A 21,174-nucleotide genomic window follows, 5' to 3' on the forward strand; every position below is an offset into this window, starting at 1 on the left:
TGCCCTGGCAGGGAGGGAATGTGCCAGGCTGTGTTTTCCTCCTCTGCCCTCTTCCCTTGGCATCACCACAGGTGTTTGTCTTGGTAGGGAGAGGAGGAGTGGGGAGCCTGGCTGCAGAGGAAGGCTGGAGGGCTGCCAGGTGCTCTCATTCCATCCCTGCTGCTGTGCAGAGGAGAGAACAACGATTTCCCTTCTAGCCTTCAAGAGAGGAGCTCCCTCTGGCAATTCATTTGAATAATAGATGTCTAAATACTCTCCATATATCAAAATTTTCAGCTCAGCCAACTGGGGTTGCTTTTCTAAAAGGAGAAATCATGGAATGGGCTGGGTTGGAGAGACCTTAAAGCCCACCCAGTGCCACCCCTGCCATGGCAGGGACACTTCCACTGTCCCAGGCTGCTCCCAGCCCTGTCCAGCCTGGCCTTGGGCACTGCCAGGGATCCAGCTGCCCTGTGCACCCTCAGGTTCTCCCCACCCTCCCAGGGAAGGATTTCTTCCTGATATCCAATCTAAACCTGCTCTCTGTCAGTTTGAAGCCATTCCCCCTTGTCCTGTCACTCCAGGCCCTTGCAAATAGTTTTTTTCATCTTTCTTTCAGGCTCCCTGCAGGGACTGAGGACCACAATTAGTCCTTGCAGTGGTGTCAGTCAGCTGACAAGGAGACAGCCACAGACCTGCTGCTTTTGCACATGCAAAAATGTTCCTTTCCCCAGTGACATCCCCAAGGAACACCAGAGGTGACTCCCCACTGCTCCACTACAGCACAGTGAAAGCCAGCTTTTCACTGGAAATGAGAGGAGGATTTAGGATTTGCCACATGCTGGCAAAAAGATAAAAAAAAAGTGTTTAATAATATTTCACCTTGAGTATTGCAGAGGTGAGAGGAGCAGCAGCAGAAGGGTTTCCTGCTGTGGGAGAAGATGCAATACCATCAACAGGGAGGGACTGGAGTGGCTTCTGCTGCACAGCCTCAGGCTGCTGCTCCTTCCCCAGGCAGCTAGTGGAGCACAGCAGAGGATAAAATGAGAAATAAAGTTTTAAAAATAAGAGAAATATCCCCTTTTCTCAAGTTTTGTAAGTGGGCATGGGAGACAGAGGGAAGGAGAGTGTGCGTGGGTCGTCTGCAAGAACAAAAGAGGAAGTTTTGCCCTTCATTTTAGACAATTTTTCAGCAAATGCCAGACGTGATGTAAGAAGGCTGGTGCTGCTGGAGCCTTGCTCAACTTGCACTCCTGCAAATCCTTTGAAAATGCTGATTTCACTGAAGTTCTTTCATTTGCTTCCCTTTTCTTCAGGGAAAATGGAGGCTACAGCAGGAACCAGTCATCAATTCCCAGCTGCTCCCACCCTTGGACTCTGGATCAATAAAAGAGAATCAGCTCATACAGAAAAAATGCAAAATATTCTGTCTAGGCAACCCAAGAAAGATCGGTGTCACTGATAGATGCTGGCTTTTCTTCCAAGAAAAGCTGAAAACAACAACCAGGCACAGACTGGGGGTGCCCAGAGGAGCTGAACCTCCCGTGGGTGGTGCTGGCACTGCAGGGACAGCTGGATGCAGGGAGTTTTTGTATTTGTGGGGTTCCCAGACAAAGGGAGGAATGATGAATCTGACTCCATGTTCTCAGAAGGCTGATTTATTATTTTATGATAGTATATTTTATTAAAGAACACTAAGCTATACTATACTAAAGAATACAGAAAAGGTATTTACAGAATGCTAAAAAGATGATAATAAAAACTTGTGACTCTTTCCAGTCTCGACATAATTTGGCCCTGATTGGCCAACAGGTCAAAACAACTCACGTGAAACCAATGGAACAATCACCTGTGGGTAAACAATCTCCAACCACATTCCAAAGGAGCAAAACACAGGAGAAGCAAATCAGACAATTATTGTTTCCCTTTTCTCTGAAGCTTCTCAGCTTCCCAGGAGCAAAATCCAGGGCGAAGGGATTTTCCCAGAAATGTGACTGTGACAGGGAGTGCTGCAGGGGTCACTCCCTGGAGGTGAGTGATTCACAGCTGCTGCCATCCCCCAAACTGCACTGACTGGAGTATGGTCAGCTTGGAAACAGTCACTCAGCCCCTGAGCAGCACAAAGGCTGGCTGGGGGAATGGGGATGTTAAATTAAATGTCCTTCTCCTTTTTCCCACTCCTGCTTCCCCTCTGGATCTGATAGAGGTGGCTTTTTGCTGTGTCAGAGAAGCTGGTTGTGTTCCAGGCTGCAGGTGACAACAGAGAGGACAGGACAGCACCTGCAGCCTGGCCAAGAGCCACCAAAGTTGGCTGGGGCTGGATAGGACAGAGATTTGGACATCAGCAGGGATCTGGGCTCTAAGATGCTGCCTGTCAATGGGCAGAATCCTGGCGAGGGCATCAGCATCTTTTATACAGGCAAGATCCACTACTGAATACTGGGAGTGGGAAAAACTCACTTTGGATACTGTTGGATGCACAGGATCTCGTGCTTCCTCCTGCTCTGCAAGTCCTAAATTAATAAAACCCAGTCTGCACTGATCAGCGTCATCTTAGTGGGTCACTACGTTTCCAGCCACCCAGGCAGAGAAATGGGATTTATTCAGGTCCTGGATCTGCTGACAAACATGTTCCTGCCTTCCCTGCGGTGCTTGGGAGCCCTCCCTGCCCCAGGAGCAGCAAACACAACCAACAACAAGCTCACAGCTTGGGAGGGCTCAGCCTTTAAATATTAACTGTGAGTGGAGCTGCAAGGAGCCCCAAATCCAGGTTTGTCAGATCCAGTGTTCAGCAATTCATCAAACACAGAGCTGGGCAGAGGCAGCAGCTCAGGGCAGGGACTGCTCTCCCCTGCGTTTCTTTGGGATGTTTGTATTCCTCATGTCCCAGTCATCTGCTGCCTGTTTGCTGAGCCCAGGCTGAGCACTGGCTCTGCCATGGAGCACTCCACAGCCTGACCAGGGCTGCCTTGGAAATGGCAGGGGCTGCTCTGAGCAGGGCACTGAGCAAGAGCCCAGAGCCCAGGAAAACGCAGCTTGTGGGAGCTGCACTCCAGCTGGAAGCAGTGTCTTGCTCCTCGTGTGCATAAAAGAAAGCAGAGAAAGGCAATCCAAGAGCATCTGAAGTTAGGCACAAATAAAACGCTACTGCAAAGCCTTGTGGGACTCGATCCACCTGGGTCACAGAATTCCCAGAATTCCACAGGCACCTTTCAGGAGCTGTGCAGAGTGATAAGGACCTTCTTATCAATCTAATCAAGTAATTCCCATTTTACATACACTGAGAACAGTTCAGATGGTGTCAACACGAGTGGACAGTCAGAAGTACCTCCCTGCCATCACCTGTCCTGTTTTAGAGGGCAAACCCAGCAGGGGCTGTGCCAGAGCAGATTCCTGCCCCGTTTCCAGCTGGATTCCCCAGGGGATCTCTCTCCTGGCAGCTGCTCCTCAGCACTTTGCCCTCCATGGTCACCTCTGCTCCCCGGAAGGAAAGGGACCAAGGTCAGCTCTGAACCTGGCTCCTGCTGCCAGGGGACAGCTCCCCAGTGCATTTTTCCTCCCTCCTGTCAGTTATTGTGCAATCACCGAGTTACTTTAACAGGAAGGAAGAGGCTTGAACACCCAACCTACATTCAGCACTGCACGAGGTGTTCTGGTAAATCAAAAGTGTTGCAAATGTGAAGAAACTTCACTTCCTCCTGGAAATAAATCCTGGAATGTGCTTTTTTCTCCACTTCTGCTCTTCCCAGCACTTCAGCCCTCAGCACATCAGTGTGGTGAGGTGATCAGAGCCCAGGATGGTCCAACACCATTGACCCATTCCTAAGAAGAAATGATTAGTTATTTATATGTTATTGTTTCATAGAATTATCATGGAATGGTTTGAGTCAGAAGGGACCTTAAAGGTCATCCAGTCCTAGCCCCCTGCCCTGGGCAGGGACACCTTCCACTAGATCAGTTTGCTCAAGGCTTTAGCTCCCAAAAACTCTTCACCAGCAGCCTGGTGAAGGTGATGCAATTACACCTGTGATATTTGGATTATAAAACTCAACAAAAGTGACTTGTTAAGCTGAGCTCTAGATGGGCTTGGTTTTACTCCTCAGGTGGCATCTCAGGAAACAGGATGCAAAAAAAAAAAAAAAAAAAAAAGCTTAAAAAACCCCTGGATTTCAAAGTCAGAGGAACATCACAGCGTTCAGCTGGTGTGGCTTTTCCAGAGTGAAAAAGGGACAGGCAGGACCTGGAATGCAAACCACGTGGAGCTGAGCTAAGTCCCGGGCATCCAGCAGGTTTTGAGCTGTTTCAGTGACCAGAGGTGGCTCTGAGCCCCACACCCACACCGAGAACGCTGCACGCCTGGTGCCTGTCAGCAGGGCCAGCACCAGGGCTGAGCTCCAGCTCTGCAAACAAGGATCACCTGGGCTGAGCATTTCTGGGGATTCAGTGACCACAGCATGCCAGCCAAATCCAAGGGTTCTTGTGGAAAATGAAGCATTTCAGGCCTGTAAAAACTGATGAGAAATCAATGTTTTGCTGCAAAATTCTGCTTGGTACTGCAGCCAGTGAGCCTCTTCTCCAGGAGGCAGAGGGTGGCTTAGTCAAAAAGAGCTAAAAAAAAAAAAATCAACTCTGCTATTTCAAGATCCATAATTCACAGAGCTTTGTCGCAGAACACACCCGAGTGCCATCAATATTTTAAATATTGAGCACAAAACTGGCTGTCAAGTGCAAGTCAGCAATTTCCTGGTGCCTCCCTGCCGAGGACAAAGTCATCAGGCTGAGCAGAACCTGGAGGAGCCTTCGGAGCAGTTTGTTTGACTCTGTTACATATTTTATTTGAAACACAAGATGTGTTTGCAGGAGCAAATCAGCCAGGCTCTGCTAACCAACAAAGAGAGTCAGCTGGCTGCCTGTGCTCGTTAATAAACAGAAGAAATGATTTCATCACACCAACATGAGGCTGTATATGTTTATTCATCAGTAATTTTTTGTACACAAGGCAAATATTAATAGCTGAAAGGCAACACTTTTGGAGAGTATGTACAGAGCAATGTACAAGCAAGTGTAAGAGGTGTGAAACTATGAATTGATTTAACCGTTTTATAAAAAAGAAGTGATGCTTTTTCTTCTAACACCTCCCTTAGAAATAATTTATTGCCAATCTTAAACTAAAGCAAGGAGAGAAAAAAAAATTTACAATAAAAAGTAGTCCCTGGAAAGTTTATAAAAAGTTAAACATATAAAATTGTAAGCCACAAACATTTATACAAAGCTAATACAAATCTTGGTTTTGTTAAAGATCTATGAGGTTGTTATAAAATATATTTTTACATAAAGGCTTCACATAAGGTAAGCTCTCACTGCTACTGGAAGCGCAGGAAAGCAGTTTTAAATAGTCTGCAATTCAACTTATTTTCAAGTACAACGCAAAGAAATTGCAAAATGGCACTGTATTGCAATGCTGTGTAATTAAAAACTACATTAATGGTACCATCAGAGAGACAAGACCTGTAAAGTGAACTGGTGAACCGTTTGCAGGAGACTTCCCAAGGGTGTGGAACAGGAGTGGTGCTGGAAAATGAAAATGAACCTTCTGCAAGAGGAACTGCCAGGGGTGCTCTGGGTCATGGGCATGAGGGACAGCTCGGGCTGGGATCCACCAGGAACCCCAGCCCAGGTCAGGAACACCCACCCCATCACTGCTGATAATGCTGAATTTAAAGCTACTCACCAACAGCCTTTGAGATCAACTTGACTTTTTTTTTTTTTTTAAGAGCAGTTATTCTAGAAGAAAGCTGAAGTTTCACACAAACTGATGGCTTATGCTCCCACATACAATATATATAAAAAAAGAGTAACATTTTTAAAGCCCTGATCAACAGCCACAGTTTTTAGGTATCAATCATCTCAGCTGAACACTCTGCAGCAGGGAACAGTTGCTACAACACCAATTTCACCTTACAGTACAGCTTGTGCAGGACAGTGGTTTATCTCCATAGGGTCAGTGATCTTTAGAACACAGCTCACTCCAGCAAACAGAACTAAGGAATTTTGGGAAACTTGATTTTCTGGGACATTTCACTTTCTATCTGCTTTCCCACCTTCACTAGGAATACATCCCATCTGTACCACAGACTGGTTTCCATGAGGAAGCTTCACTCTCACCAGCAAACTGCAATTCTGGTTGTTTCAGGACAAAACTCAGCCTGCTCAGAGCATCAACCCTTCAGCTCTTGTACCAGATTTATGTCCTGCTATAAACAAATGATATGTAGGAACAAATCTAACAGGAAATACAACAGCCCAAGGTGTGCTCCACTCAGGGAGGGCACGAGGAGCGAGCCTGAAGATGGACCAGGGTGTTGATTTGGGGTTTTTGGCTGTAGGGTAACACAGGGACCATGTAAACAGGAACATCCAGGTGTGTGGCTCACCCCCTCACGCCCTGCGAGTGGGAAACCCGAGTGATCTGACTCATTTCATTAAAACAATTCATTTCTGCCTGAGATTCATATAGTGCTTTATCTACCAGGGCCTGCAAGTGACCCAGCACTGGGGTCCCCCTTGCTCTCTTACAGGCCCTGGGGCTCACAGGGAGAGTGATCTGAAAGGATCCAGAACAGGGATTTTCGTGGTGATTCTGGGGAATTTCCCCCACTTCAGCCAAGGTCAGAAGTGCCCAGTGCCTCAGTGACCCTGGCTACATCCTCAGACTGACATCAGTTTTGAGGATCTTCAGTAAATTAACAGGTTCCACTGACAAAAAATTCATCAATACTTTACATAAATGAGTTTAGACAAATCCCTGGTACTCACCCTATCATCCACTAGCAGTCTTTAGTCTTTTCTGCAATCATCTGGTCTGACACCCTCCAAAGCACCTACTGCAGACCTCTCCAAATCAACTGTTTTAATCAGATGTCTCTGCTTTCAAAAGATACTTGTTCAGACAACTGTCAGCAAAGGAAAAACCAACCCAACTCCTCCTCCTGTTGACAACCAAGGGCATGAATTTGTTTTCTGCTTTCCAAGACTGGACTTGGAGGCCACCAGAGGTTTGTGTCTGTTCATGGAGCATTTATAGCCCTAAGGAGAACTTCTGCTCCCATCACAGGTGTGTTGTTCAGTCCTTGAAAGAGCCTCACCAGCCCTTCCTGAGGTCTCTGCCTCATTCTCCTTCCTGAATTGCTCACATATAACCTGAACACACCAGATCAGAAATAATCCATGTCCAGTAGAGGCAAAATCTACATTAAATATCCCCATCCAAGATTCTATTAATCCTCCCGACATCAGTGCTGCATCCTGACTTTAGGATTATGTTTAGATTCTGCACTGTGACTTCTCCCAAGCTCTTTTCAGAATTCTTTCCTCCCCTAACAGTGCCTGATGGCCAGAATCACAGACTAACCTATGATTATTCACTGGATGATATAAAAAAATAGAGGTCTTTCAAAGCACCTAACTAAATAAAAATACACTATATTCCACTTCTACTGCCAGGAGAACGAGGTACAGAGATGTTAATACAACTTACAATCACAGTAAGTAAAGGCTAAGTTCAGGAGACAGGCAGCTTTCCTATGTCCTGGCAGGGCCACTGCTCCCAGCAGTGACACCACCATGTCACCCCTGGCTCGTGGGATGAGAACAAAAATGTATTCAAGGATTGGCCACCAGCATGATCCACAGGAATTGGCCAATTTCATGGGGCAAAGTGGCAGCTGAACTGCCCACACCACTACAGCCTGGGGGAAACGTGGCAGGGACACTGATTTTGTATCACAATCTCACTCTCTTTTTGCAGTGTGCTGTGGGGTACATCAGGATTGCTTTATTTTCACTCTTTTTCATTATTATTATTATAATTTCTTCTTTTAATCACATGGCAATGCTAACAACTCCCCATAAGAAATTGAACAAAACTGCAAAAGGACTTTGGGTAGAACAGTCACAAGCAGCACTCTGGAAGATGCTGTGCAACATATTTGGCTCAAGTACACTTAGGATTGCTTAGACCCAACTGGAAAGTCTCAGAAAGAACCTCATCAGCTGAAGCACATTCTGCTGGGACACAGACTTGAATTTTTTTAGAAGAAAACATTCATCTGTACGGTGTCAGCTACACAAGGCCTCTGCTGGGAATTCATAAGGCCACTGAAAATGCCAGAGGAGGACAGAACACAAGGAGGCACTTAGGTTTGCAAGTCCTTCTCTCCATCAGCAAATGCTCCTGACTCAGAGGAGGCACCTGGGAAGGAGGCAGGGAGTTCAAATAAACCAGTGCTAAGTTAAAGCGCTTCCAGAACAGGTGACCCACAGGTAACACCTACTCAGTGAAGATAAAAAACACAAGCTGGGCTTGCTCCCTCCTTCCCACAGCAGAATGCCAAGAGGATTGATCAGAGTGCTCTGTGCTTTGCCATGGCTCCAGGACGTGTGGACATCCCTGGAGTGAATCCGTGTACTGTGCCAACTATGAATCCCTCATCACTGGACTCAGCACTTCCTGATATGTCTGAAACTCCTGATTCTCCACATTTTAAAGCATCTCCTATTCCAGCCCAATGCCATGATTTATACTGAAGCAGGAAGTACATTACACCCAGGAAGGTGCTATAAAGAGATGATTCCAGCAAGGGATCTGATGGGATTTCTAACCAAAAACAGACCTGAGAAATCATAAGTCAGCTATAGCATCACAGTCTTCACAATGAAGTTAGATGTGAGAAGTTTCTCTCTCTCCCCCCCCCACTTTAAATTACTGCCACAGTCTAATAATTGCAACAATTTCATTGACGTTTTGACTTGGAATTCTGGATTTTCTAGGATAATACACACGTTTGGTAAAAGGTCAAATTTACCACTTTACAGGTAACTTAGACATAGGTCTGCTATAAAATGACAACTTGAGTCAACTTGAAGCTACACTGGAAGAGATTAAGCCTGAATTTCTGCAGAAATTGGCAATAATGTGTTCAGCAGCAGCTTTTAGCCACATATCAAGAAGTCTGACAGGATTTGGATTTCTCTACTCCTGCTGTAAACTTCTAGTTAAAAAACAACACACAAGAGTTACTGAAATAAACCAGTCTTTTTGCACATCACTGTAACATCAGCTGCTTGAGGTTGTCGTGCAGGATGGTATCCTTAACATCACGGAAAACTAGCCGGATGTTCTCTGTGTTAATAGCAGTGGTGAAGTGGTGGTACAGGGGCTTCTGCTGCTGGTCCCGGCGTTTCGTGCGAAAACAATCCACCAGGAATTTTTGGACATCTGTTAAGCAGTGGGGATCCCCTTCAAACTCTGGGAAATAGTCTTTGATGCTGACTTTCTGTATTTTTTCCTCGAGCAAGTCCGTCTTGTTTAAGAAGAGGATGATGGAGACGTTGCTGAACACCCGGTTGTTGACTATCGTTTCAAAAATGTTCAGGGACTCCGTGAGGCGATTCGTCTGCCGGTCCTCCATGAGCACTTGGTCAAACTCACTGGAGGACACGAGGAACAATATTGATGTGACACTGTCGAAGCACTCGAACCACCGCTTCCGCTCCGACCGCTGCCCGCCCACATCGACCATCTTGAAAGGGACATTTTTGATTTCAAAGTCGTACTCGTGAATCCCTTTGGTGGGCCTTCGTGCCAGCAGGATATCTTGCTGTGAGGGAAGGTAATCCTAGAAAAATAAGGAAAGTTTTGTGATTAGGATATGATAATGGGCACAGCTGAGCTGCAGTGGAGAGAGCAGCCTGCATGGGAACAGGACATGGTTTTCAATAAAAAGACATGGATGTGGATTTCCATGCTAATGTTGGAGCTTTTGGGAAAGAGCTGGAGGCCAAAGCAGGAAACACACCCAATATTAAACCAGAACATGTACCCCAAAGAACTTAAGCTTTCCCTTTGCCACGTGACAAGGATCCATAATCAACCTCGGAGGTGAACCAGCAATTCCTGATGCCAGCTTCCCTCATTCTCCATCACTTCATACTTCCTTCATTCCCTTCCACGACGCTGGCTGCCAACACTACAATGGGTTCTAAAGCAGCTTTCTCAAACCAGTAACTATGGGATATCCCATGCCAGCTGTGGGCTCTCCATTCCTCCCACGCTCTCCTGCAAAGTGCATGACTGCTTTCAGAAACAAACCAGCTGCTCCACGAGGTAACTTTGAAGCAATCAATTATGCCTGCAAACTAAAACCTGAGCAACTTCCTGTGTTTGTGCCATGCATCTTTGCATCCTGCTGATCAGTGCACACTGGTGAGCTCACACTGCTTGACTGCCCCAAAATTTACTGTGCAGTGAGTAGAACAGGGGAAGAAACTGAGAGCTGGGGACAGATCTTTCCAGTTCAGTTCTTTCCAGCCTGGGGGGCACAGACAGCTGTATCCTGAAGTTCTCCAGCCCACCTTTTCCCAGAATTTAAGAGGCATTCAAGAGACTATTTTTTTTTTGATTGTTATATGAACATCATCAGTGGATGCAGATGAAGAGGAATTCTTATTAGTCAGCTTTTGACAGCATGAAATTCAACGCTGGGATTGGGGATTTCTTCATTCCTAGAATTACACTTTGGTCTATGGTCCAAGTCTTTCTGTTATCTGCAAAATGCATCTCTACCACACAGCTGCCTGTGCTGGACTTTAAAACCTTGTTGTTCACTTGTTATGGAAACTCCTCCTCATATTTTTCCAGCATTTCTCACCCTTTCAGAGAGCACAATTTAGGTTTTGGAATTTCAGTCTCTTGTTAAAAAAATGAATGATCTGTGATCTTCCTTTGACAGTGCCAGTTCCCACACTTGGAGCTTTTATAGAGACATGTAAGAGCAAGGTTCAGAAAGTCTGATTCAACCAGTCAGCTGGGTGGGGGAACAGGCACACAGCACCATGGCTATTTCAGTACTTGTATCCCAAGTTTAAGGCAGCTGAGCAAGCTCAAACCACAAAAATAAAATTTAAAAATCATGAAGTGAGCACAACATTTCAAAAGGATCACTTTGCTTTACCGTGGAAGTTCCAAAGTGAAACTAGAGAGAGAGAGAGGGCTTTGTCTGAACACTGGGCTCCTTTTCCCGAGCTGCCCATGACTAAGGCTCTGATTTTTATCGTGGCACAAATTACAAAGCAGCTCTGAAGCACAGGCTCCCCACCCTGCAGCCTTTGCTGCAGCACTGCACACAGCCAAACCCCACAGCACCGAAGTCTGGAGGGGAGGAGAATTCCTAAAGCAACATCAAGTTCCCTCCAAACTGACCAAAAGAGGTGCTGTCACCCCCCTGTGTGATTAATGGACAACTTTAAAGGGTGATGAGACTTTTCCCTATGTTAAATGTATCTTGGGTCTTTTCTACTGAAATTAGAGAGAGGAGAACAATCAGCAAAAGCAGTGCAGGGACTGAAATATGAAATGTCACTGGGCACATGTGAAGGGATTTTGAGCAAAGCTGACTGTCAACATGTAGGCAAGAGTGTCACAGGTTCAACATTCATTCCAGCTTCCAAATGGGAATGTATATTCTTTTGTTTTTCAGGAAGTTAGTCTCAGCTTCTCAGAACAAAAGCAACAAGTCTCAGGAAAGCTCAGGAGTGACCGAAATTATTAAATTATGTAAATAAATAAAAGCAACTAATATAATAGGCAAAGCCACATGTACCTTCAATATTGAAACAAGAGCACAAAGCAAACTCTCCTGGGAGTTGGCCTGTAATGTTTATTCAGTAAAGCTTTCAGGAACAAGCTTATCCCCAGCATTCCTGACAAACTCCCTCTCGAGTACTATTACTCATTGAAAATTCCTTCCACACTTGCAGCCACATAGAGAATCCTTTCCAGTGCTTTCTACCTCTACATTCTACCATGGAACTGGGTCTTTAGGGTCCCCTCCAACCCAAACCACTCCATGTTTTACCCTGGATATTGCCTACTCTGATCCAACAGGCAGCCAATGAGGGCTCTGTGAGTTCAGTGCTGGTATCCACTCTGGCTACAGCAGCCCAAACACAACAACTCTCAGGAACTCTCCCAGTATTTTAGCTCTCTTTCTGAAGGACAGTTATGTTTTCTCCCTCATGCCCAGATCACTGGAATACAAGCAGCTTGCCTCTTTCTCAGGGCTGATCCCATTCTCCACATGTGAAGACTGCAGCATCAGGTGAGTATTTTCCTTAGATGGCACTGAGTATTATTTTCAATGTTTTGCCATTGCCAGTAAGTGTTTTTTTCCCTCAAGCATCCTCACATTGATACTGATTTGGAACATGTGCTTTCTTCCTGATTTTCCTATCTCCTTTCCTCAAATTCACTGCAGTCTGCTTCTTCTAAAGGAGCTCCTTTGGTTATCAGCAGCTCTTTTGGCTATCACATCACTGTTTGCCTAGCTCAAATCACAATTTAAGGCATGACTGAGATCCAGTCACAAGATGGAAAGCCAAGTCTCTCTGTGAGGTATTTTGGATACATACAGTCTGCACTGGCAGTTGAAATAGCAACACACAGTTGCAAGGAATCCAGGAGATCCCACGCACGTCTGCCTGTCAGATACTCTTATTCTGCTGATCTGATTAAATCTGAACATTAAGTTCTTTTTTCTCAGTGCTGTTATCAGCTCCCTTTTGGCAAGAGGCACGTGAATTGCAGATCTATGTGTTTATAAGCAATTTAGTTGCATGTCAGCCCAGTTGCATCAGATAAGAACAAATACTTTTATTTACAATTTGGGGAAACAATCATTAGACAATCTTGCACATAGATAAGAACAAACCAGAAGAACCTATCAAATCTTTCACTAACAAAACTTAGCTAGTGCTTTTTCTTTCATAGATGGAATATTTTTTACAACAGGAGATCCTGATGAGTCCCTCTGATTCTCAAGATCATTTGGTCTAACCTGAAGCTAGAAAAGCTGTAATTCACAGCACTGCTACAGAAACATCAGACCTGCAGTAAGTGTGTTTATGTATAAAAATATTTTACAAACCCAACTGCTGACCAAGTTTCACACTTTAATCAAAGAATGGACCAAAATTTCTCCACAAAGAACTTTGAAATGGAGCTGCAAAACTCTATCCAATATTGTTGGGGAAAAGCCCAAGCCCTCTGACACGGAAAGGCAATGGATTCAAAGACCATGAGAAATTCCCCACTGGCAGAATTCAGCAGCTCATTACAGCAAGTGCAGTTCCCCTCCTAAGTGCAAGTTTCATATCTCAAGACCAAACCCAAATTCAGAGACCAGGTGCTGGAGTTTTCATACCAGAGATCTGGGAAGCACAATGCCCACCAGTGCTTTAGTTAGAACAATGACAGTTCAAAGCAGAAAAACAGTCTGCCTTAAAATTTAATCTGTTAAAAACAAAAATGACATTATACATGATGTAACAGGGTTTCACTGAAGTGGTTTGAATTCCTTCATTTGTTACCATCAGCTGGGAATGACCATGGAGAAACTGCCTCCCCACAGAGTTCAAGCACCATATTAAAACTCCTGTTTTAAAGGCAATTTTTCCACATGCCATTCCTGCAATCCACACTGATGAGCATCAGCAGATACCTTCATTATTCAAGTGCTAATTAACAGTTCTATTAAAAAATTACTCTACAGAAATGTCAGGTTTTTCTCCAGAGAAAACAGACTTTATTCTTTACTGAGTTTATGTTAAAGTAGATATTCCTGGAAGGTACCACTGATTTGTGACTGATTTAACTCAAGAGTTCCTAACTGGACATGTAACCCCAAACCCAGTCATTTTTAGATGTCATTTAGTCTTGAAAAGTTACTTTAACAGTCTCCTGCCTGGCCAAACATTTGTAACTTGTTTTTTGTTCTATTTTGACAGATGGTTTATTTCCAGAAAGTCTCCTGGCCCTTACATTGCCCTGTGTTTTTGACATGTCAGTGATGAACTGCTGAGATAATGCGACAGTCTGAGTTAACTAAAGATAAAGTTATTGGAGTAGACACTAATTACATTTCATCTATTTAAAACCCAGAGATCACAAAGACTACTTAAAACTCAAGACTGAAAAGAAAAATAAAAAAGGACTTACTTGTTCTCCAAGTTTATCCAAGTTGTCCAAGAAATACTTTACAGATTCCCCCTAAAAACAAATCAAACAGTTATTTAAATAAGCGACATCCTTGATCCCAATAGTTTACATTCTGAAGTCCAGATAATTTATCAGAAACCTACATTTAAGCATTGTAAGCTTTAATCACTGCCCTTTTTAAAAGCAGCTATCCTAAGAACACAACTGATGATTTATTCTTAGGCCAGTTAATATTTAAGCTTAAAAGCATAAAAGGCACATTTATAATAGTCACATTCTTCCCAAGTTTAGACTTGATAAATAAATCCAAGTGTTATCCACAGGGAGCATCAATGAAGCAGCCACGCCTCCATTATGAAAAGAAACATTCAATTTCTCTGAGGCTTAGCAGAGTGTGCACACACAGGCATTCAGGTGCAGGGATTAATCACCAGAGAAAGTTCATTTCTACTGCAGTGCCACAGGACTCAGGCCCACAGGTACTTCCCTGGAGCACAGTGAGTGATGAGCAGGACAAAGGATGAGAAACCACAGCAGACAAAGTATTTTATTCAAGTTTCCCATCAGACACTAAGCAGAACATCTTACTCTGAGTGATGAGCAGAGCTCCAGTGCATGATATCACATTTACTATCCAGATTTATCTTCTGGATTCAACTCATCCCTGTCCTGGCAAAGGGTAACTGCAGTTTTTAATCCCTTCAGTAATGTGGAACGAAAGATTTTTTCATGGTAAACCTGAACCACAGTCAACCCTGCAGAACTCCATCAGGGTGCTGGGATTAAGGAGGAGTTCTGCCATGGACACTGTTGCACCTGAGTTCACTCGCAATAGGAATGTACTGATGGAATCGACGGCAAAGGCACCTTTTTAAGGTTCTCAGCATCCTCACAGAAGCACAAATCTTCTTCCTTTAGGAAACTCTTAATTACCAGCTGCAATTCATTTCACAGCAAGTGCAGAAAAGAAACCACCTGTGCTTTCACTCTGCAGGTGGAAGAGCAGGAATTCTGACTGAGCTTTCTTGATGAGAAAATCAAACAGCATCTGAGACCGGGGTGACTACACCTAATCCAGACAAGAGAATTAGGACAGGAGCTACACCCTGATAATGACTTCCCCTCGCTTCAATCTGAACTCTGCAAGCTTATCTAGGGAGAATATAAACCTCACTATTCAACTGTGCCATCTAAGCACCTACCCTGAGCAGAGCAGCGTAAATAAAGGGCAAAAAGGGGTCTGGCAGACACATCAGCAAGGTACTTTTGCAAGTTTTCCGGGCACTAAAATAAGTTACATAATACAAGCAGATGCCACACCTTTAAGTGTGCAATTTGAACATCAACTTTTAATGAGGCAAAACTGGGGCTCTGGTTGGAACATGCCTCGTGCTCGACACACCTGCAGGGAGAGAGCCCAACACACCTCTACTGCCTTATTTTACCTCCTGTTTGGCTCAGCTGTCCTGATTTTCTCTGGGGTGACAAACTGCAGCAGGAACACCATTTTAGCAGCACACAGCAGCAACTGCTTGTAACGATAGCAGTATTGTATTTTTTCCATCATCTGTTCTAGCCTCAATCCCCTAAGGAAGGTATGCAGGGAAGAGCATTCCTATTTCACAGAAAATAATCAACCCTGATGCATGAATCCATCAAGCTTCCCAAGAAGGAGTAACAGGATCAGAATTCAGGCCTTCCAAGTGCTAAAGCAACTGTCTGTAGCTGAATACAAAGGCAAAATAAAATTTAAGGTCAGATTTAATTTCTTTTTTAGGTGCCAATAGGAGCTGGCAACCTTCCCTTCCCCACAGGTCTGGCTACATACCTATCAGGCAGATTTCAGACTCAGTAAGTGCAGGTATTTACTCTGGAATACCTGAGCCTCAGAGGCTGAACTTGTGTGTGTGCATACAAACATGCATTTTAATCTTAGACAGCTTTTTTATACGACTTACAGCAATACCTACTCCCTAAAGAAGCATTAACTCCACCGTTAATGTAGAAGTTACTACCTCTCCTTTAAGTCCCAGTGCTTGCAGCTACTGCAATGCACAGAGCAGTTGGAGCAGACAAGCAAACCACAGCCTGGAAAGGTCACAAAACATCCCCACAGGCAGCCTTCCAAAAGAGGGGATTTCCTGAAATGACAAATGCAAAATACACAGGCCTGCAGCGACAGCAACACTCCAGAGCCACCCATCCAACAGCAAAGTCACTCAGGGAACACCGAGATGCCAGCTCCACTTCTGAGCTGTCACCTACCAGAGTCAATGGCACACAAACATCAAGGTGGCCATGCTGAAACTGAAGAGACTGAACTATTAAATCCATCAGTTACAACATAACACAGCTCATTAAGCAGAGACATTCCAGCTTCCCTCCTCCACACCGTGGGCTCAGCTGCTTGGGTTCTCCCCTCATAAAAATCTGCTCAGACAGCAAGTGCTGTGGACATGACTCAGCTCTGTAACCAAGGACAGAAGTTGTCCATTCACTGTTTTTTACCTGCACACCAATTAAAAACCTAGAGCAGCTTCAAACTCATCATCTCTTCTCCCATCCCACTCCAGCCACCCATCCATACCACACAGCCACAACCCAGGGCCCTGACCAGTGGTAATTTTCTGTCTGCCCTGGACATTTGCTATCAGCAGGCTGAGCTCTGCTAACTACAGACACTCATGAACAGCAAACTACCTCACTGAACAGATCTTTATCAGAATGCACTACTGGAGAACCAGAGAGTTTTGACCCATTTAAACAAGCTTCAAAGAGGCAGCATTACAAAGGAGCCAAGCTTCAATCCCTTCCCAAAGTGTGTAGTTTTTTATTTTATCCAATAATGAACAGAAACACATTGAAAAACTCAGCACACAACAACTGAGGAAAGCCTTAATGCCACCCATTTTTAAAAATCAGTTAGAAATGGACTCCATTCACATCCCTGTAAAACAACAGCCCCAAAAACAGCTTCTGTGTTAGGCTGCTTTTTCTTGGTAGACACAGAACCAGATCCCACTCAATAAATCCATGACAGTGACCATATTTAAATAGCTGTATTCAACAGCTACCACCTAAAATTTCCTTTCTGACAAACTGTAAACTCTCTGGTTTACCCAAGATGACTAGAAAAAAGAAACTGGGTTTCCCCACTCTGTCCCACTAATGCCAGTGTGGCTCACCATGTCCAGCCCTGCCACGAGGCTGCTCAGCAATCAATCTGTGGTGTCACACCACAAAGGAGCCACACTAAGGGCAAAATCTAGACAGAAATGAGAAACTGAAGGATCTGCCCCCATTAAAACCCCCACAGTTCTCCTTTACACTCCTGATCTCTTCACACCCACGTTCTGTGAGTACATAGGACGGAAATTTAAAGATTAGCTAAAAATACAGTGATGTCCCCAGGACAGGAAGGACCTTGACCTGTTGGAGGGAGTCCAAAGGAGGCCACCAAGTTGATTACAGAGATGGAGCACCTCGCCTATGAGGAAAGGCTGAGAGAATTGGGAATGTTCAGCCTGGAAGACTTTGGGGTTACCTGATTGTGGCCTTCAGTACCCGAAGGAAGCACACAGGAAAGTTGGAATAACTATTTACAAGGGTCCGGAGTGAGAGGACAATGGGGAATGGCTTCACACTGACAGAAAGAAGGTTTGGTTTGGTTATTAGGAAGAAATTCTCTACTTTGAGGATTCTGTGGCACTGGCACAAGTTGCCCAGAGCTGTGGATGCTGCCTCCCTGGGAATGTTCAAGGCCAGGTTGGACAGGGATTGGAGCCACCTGAGATAGTGGCAGGTGTCCCTCCACACCATTCCATGGTTCTGTGCGATAGTCTCAAACCAGCCCCAGGTGAACCTTCTTTTTAAAATGCAGATGAACCTTCTGAAGTCATTCGTACAGTTGAGCAGTTTGGAAATGCAAATCTCTGAAGGCTGCAGTGACACTGCAGGAAGCAACCGTGCCATGGAGCCCAACTCATCCCCTGCCCACTTCCCTCTCCTGCACTTCAAGTACAGCCCAAAGATGCCAATACAAGGACAAAACCCAGCACAGGCCTGGGCACACATCCCAAATGAATAGAGGTACTGCAATAAGCAAACTTCTTGAGCACACCCCACTACAGCAGAATGAACAACCTACACATCAGCTCCAAAGACCTTCTGGAGTTACAGGAGGGTGCTCTGGCTGTTTTAAACTTTATTAAATTATATCAGGGTATTGGATTTTGAAGCAGTCCCTTTTGAAGGCTTGAGAAAGATGCCCTTTTTTGTTCAGATGGAATATACATGTCTCAGCTGTGGCTCTTCAGCCTCCTCCTGATTCAGAAATGCATGTAAACCACAGGAAGTTGACTGTTAAGTAACTTTATTCATAACTGTCAACTATTCCATTTTCAGCAAGGTTTGAGTCAAACCAGCCTGTGTCTCCTGGAGCCCTCTGATCCGCCCTTAGAGAGCCAAGTCACTTCATAATGAGTGTACAAGAAAATACTGAAATCTTACTCCTGTCAAGGTGACTGACACAACAGCTTCCCCTACAACTCTGCATTTCACTACTTGTTAAATTAAATATCTCCAGTTCTATAATTCATTCTTTTTACTAAGACATTTTACCAATTTGTTCTTTTTACAAAGCAGAGGTGGTCATTTAGTTGTAGGCCAACACCTGCTGGTGTGGTCATCTGCAGTAAACCAGAGCAAGTATCTTTTCTAAGCAAATACAGCACAAAGATCACTGTCTGGTTACTGCCTAAAGCAAAGCAACCACAAAGAGTTTTGGGGAGAGAAGAAAAAAAAAAAACCTACATGAAATACACACCACATGAACACATCTTTTAAACCCAGGAAGCACCAATTTATTTGGTTTCCATGAAAACAATGTCAGCAATCTAAATATGATTTGTTGAAACCTTAGCATAGCCAAATGGCTTTTAAGCTCTTCAAGGGGATCAGGGACACTGCATTTTTTCCATTAGCAACTGCTTAAAAAAGAAAAAAGAGATAGAGAAAAAGCATCAAATAAAGATGTAGTCATCACAAGGTTTAAAGAAAGAAACAATTTATCAAACCATCTTGGTCTGGCTGCAAGTTCAGTGGAACATACTGAACTGACAAGGCTTATTAAGTGTCTGAAATAATAAATGTGATACTTTAAGAAAATAGGAGATATAACTTAGTAGCTCTATATTAGAACTTTAAGAACCACAACCACATAACATTTTCTCTTCCTGAACTTACTTGAATTTCTTGAAAAAGAGAAACAAATATTTCCTATTTTATTTAATTAAAAACCCATAATAACACAAGAAACAAAAACACCACCAAAAATAAGCTTTTTTACAAGCCTAGTTTAGAATAAGAACAGGTAATTGCAGTGTTTTTAGGCTGGTGTGTACATGCCTAAATATGCAAACCAAACCATCCATAACACTGGAGAATCAGCTTGAAGGAAGATGATGGAGATATAAACAGAGTCTGAAAATTCTGCATTTTACAGCACCCTAGTAATGCTTATAGCACACACTTCATTATCTACAGGGTGTTATTCTGTTAGGGGCTTAATCCAGGAAAATCCATATCTGAGGGTTTTGGCAAAGGAAAGAATCTCTAGCAACCTTTTTTTCCTTGCCACCCCACCCTAAGCTGATTTAAAAGAAGACTGAGTACAAATCAATAGTGCTGCCACTGAAGTTTTAGCAGATGTCTTCTGAAATGACAGTAATAAACAGAGGGATAATGAATGGAGAAACATTTCAATCAAATCAATCAATGCAGATTCCCAGAGGAAGGGAGATTAGAGGGCAAAACCTCCTCCACCCAAAGGGAATATCCACAGCATCGCACAAAGGAGGGAGATGATCCAGATGATACATTTATGCCATGAATGCATATCCTAATTACACTAATGAGCTCAAATCCTCAACTGTCTTGATTGTTAGAGCAGCAGGTTTAACCAAGTCTCATGTCGAGACATTCAACTGGTTTGATCTCTTTTGCTGGCCTCACACTTGGAGGTAAATGAAACAATCCTGGGCCCTTCACAGCTGTCAGGTTTCTACAATTTCTCATTCCAGTCACTCCTTCCAGTGCTCATTGACGAGGATTCCTCTTTCAAACATGCCCCAGTCAACAGACTAGGACAAAACTTCCCCACATTCATACCTATAACCTGTTTACTCAAGGAACAAAACTTTAAAAATATACTTTCCCTGTTTTACAGCAGCAATCCAGCAACTTGATTGGTATCTCCTGAAGTGAGGGGAAACAATTTATTTCTGAATTGCCACTCCATACTCTAACACTTGATTTAACACTCACTCTTCAAGCAGTATTAGCAGCATTCTGGAAGTTTACAATAAGCATATACAGGAACTGATTTTTAATAATGGTGTTGAAGGTATTTGGGGAAAAAAAGTCCAGGTAAGCAGTAGTATATTTACTTACCAAACTGCAAATTGGGGTCAAAATATTTGAGTGTGCACTAACACAAAACACATTTCCCTGTGATAGGTTTCCTTCCTCTAAGTGTTAATCATGGCCAAAGCACAGCAGTCCCCATCTATACCCACGTGAACATTACTGTGGCCATGTGCAGAGCAGCCAAGTGTTCCATGAGAAACGAATCCCAAACTGTCCAACACCAAAGGGCAAACTGCTGGAAAATGGCACTGCTGCCTGTGGAAGCATGAATGGAGCAGCCTTACAAGGGCTGTGTCACGATCCACTAGTACAAGCAGGGGTCACGATGGTTTGTTAACTGATCTCAGAGTGCAAAAGGGGAAACTGTTTTTTGTGTATGTGTGAATTTGGACTGTCTGGGAAGGAAGGGACAACTTGAAGTAACTAAGCAGAACCTCCAAGGCAGATTTTGTCTCTTCACCCACCCAGGGAAGTGAAGGGAAACACAGCAGCAGACAGTCTCTTACAGGCTGAAGCACAGACAGTGTGTGTCAAGACCAGCCATCTCCCATCTCCCAGCTTCTTTCTCTTCCAGCTCAACCATTTGAATAGCCTTTTAAACCTGATCTGCCCATTTCCAGAGATAAAATTCAGCACATTGGGATTAATTCCTGTGTCTTTGCAAGAACGGAGAGTTCAGACACAGTTGCTGATACAGAGTACAAAATAATGCTGCT

General features: G+C 44.0%; 1 protein-coding gene across 1 annotated transcript in view; it reads right to left on the reverse strand.

Moving 5' to 3' along the window:
• Positions 1-4,934: 4,934 nt before the first annotated feature.
• GNA13 (G protein subunit alpha 13) overlaps positions 4,935-21,174 on the reverse strand; it is a 30,325-nt gene continuing 14,085 nt past the window's right edge. Inside the window, exons 3-4 of the mRNA XM_041485730.1 lie at positions 14,033-14,083; positions 4,935-9,656 (exon numbers count right to left, since the gene is read on the reverse strand). Coding sequence (XP_041341664.1) covers positions 9,084-9,656; positions 14,033-14,083 — 624 coding nt within the window. The 3' untranslated portion in view covers positions 4,935-9,083. The remainder of the gene's footprint in view (positions 9,657-14,032; positions 14,084-21,174) is intronic.

The sequence above is a fragment of the Pyrgilauda ruficollis genome, unplaced genomic scaffold (genome assembly GCF_017590135.1).
Source record: "Pyrgilauda ruficollis isolate IOZ18807 unplaced genomic scaffold, ASM1759013v1 scaffold72, whole genome shotgun sequence".
NCBI lineage: Eukaryota > Metazoa > Chordata > Aves > Passeriformes > Passeridae > Pyrgilauda > Pyrgilauda ruficollis.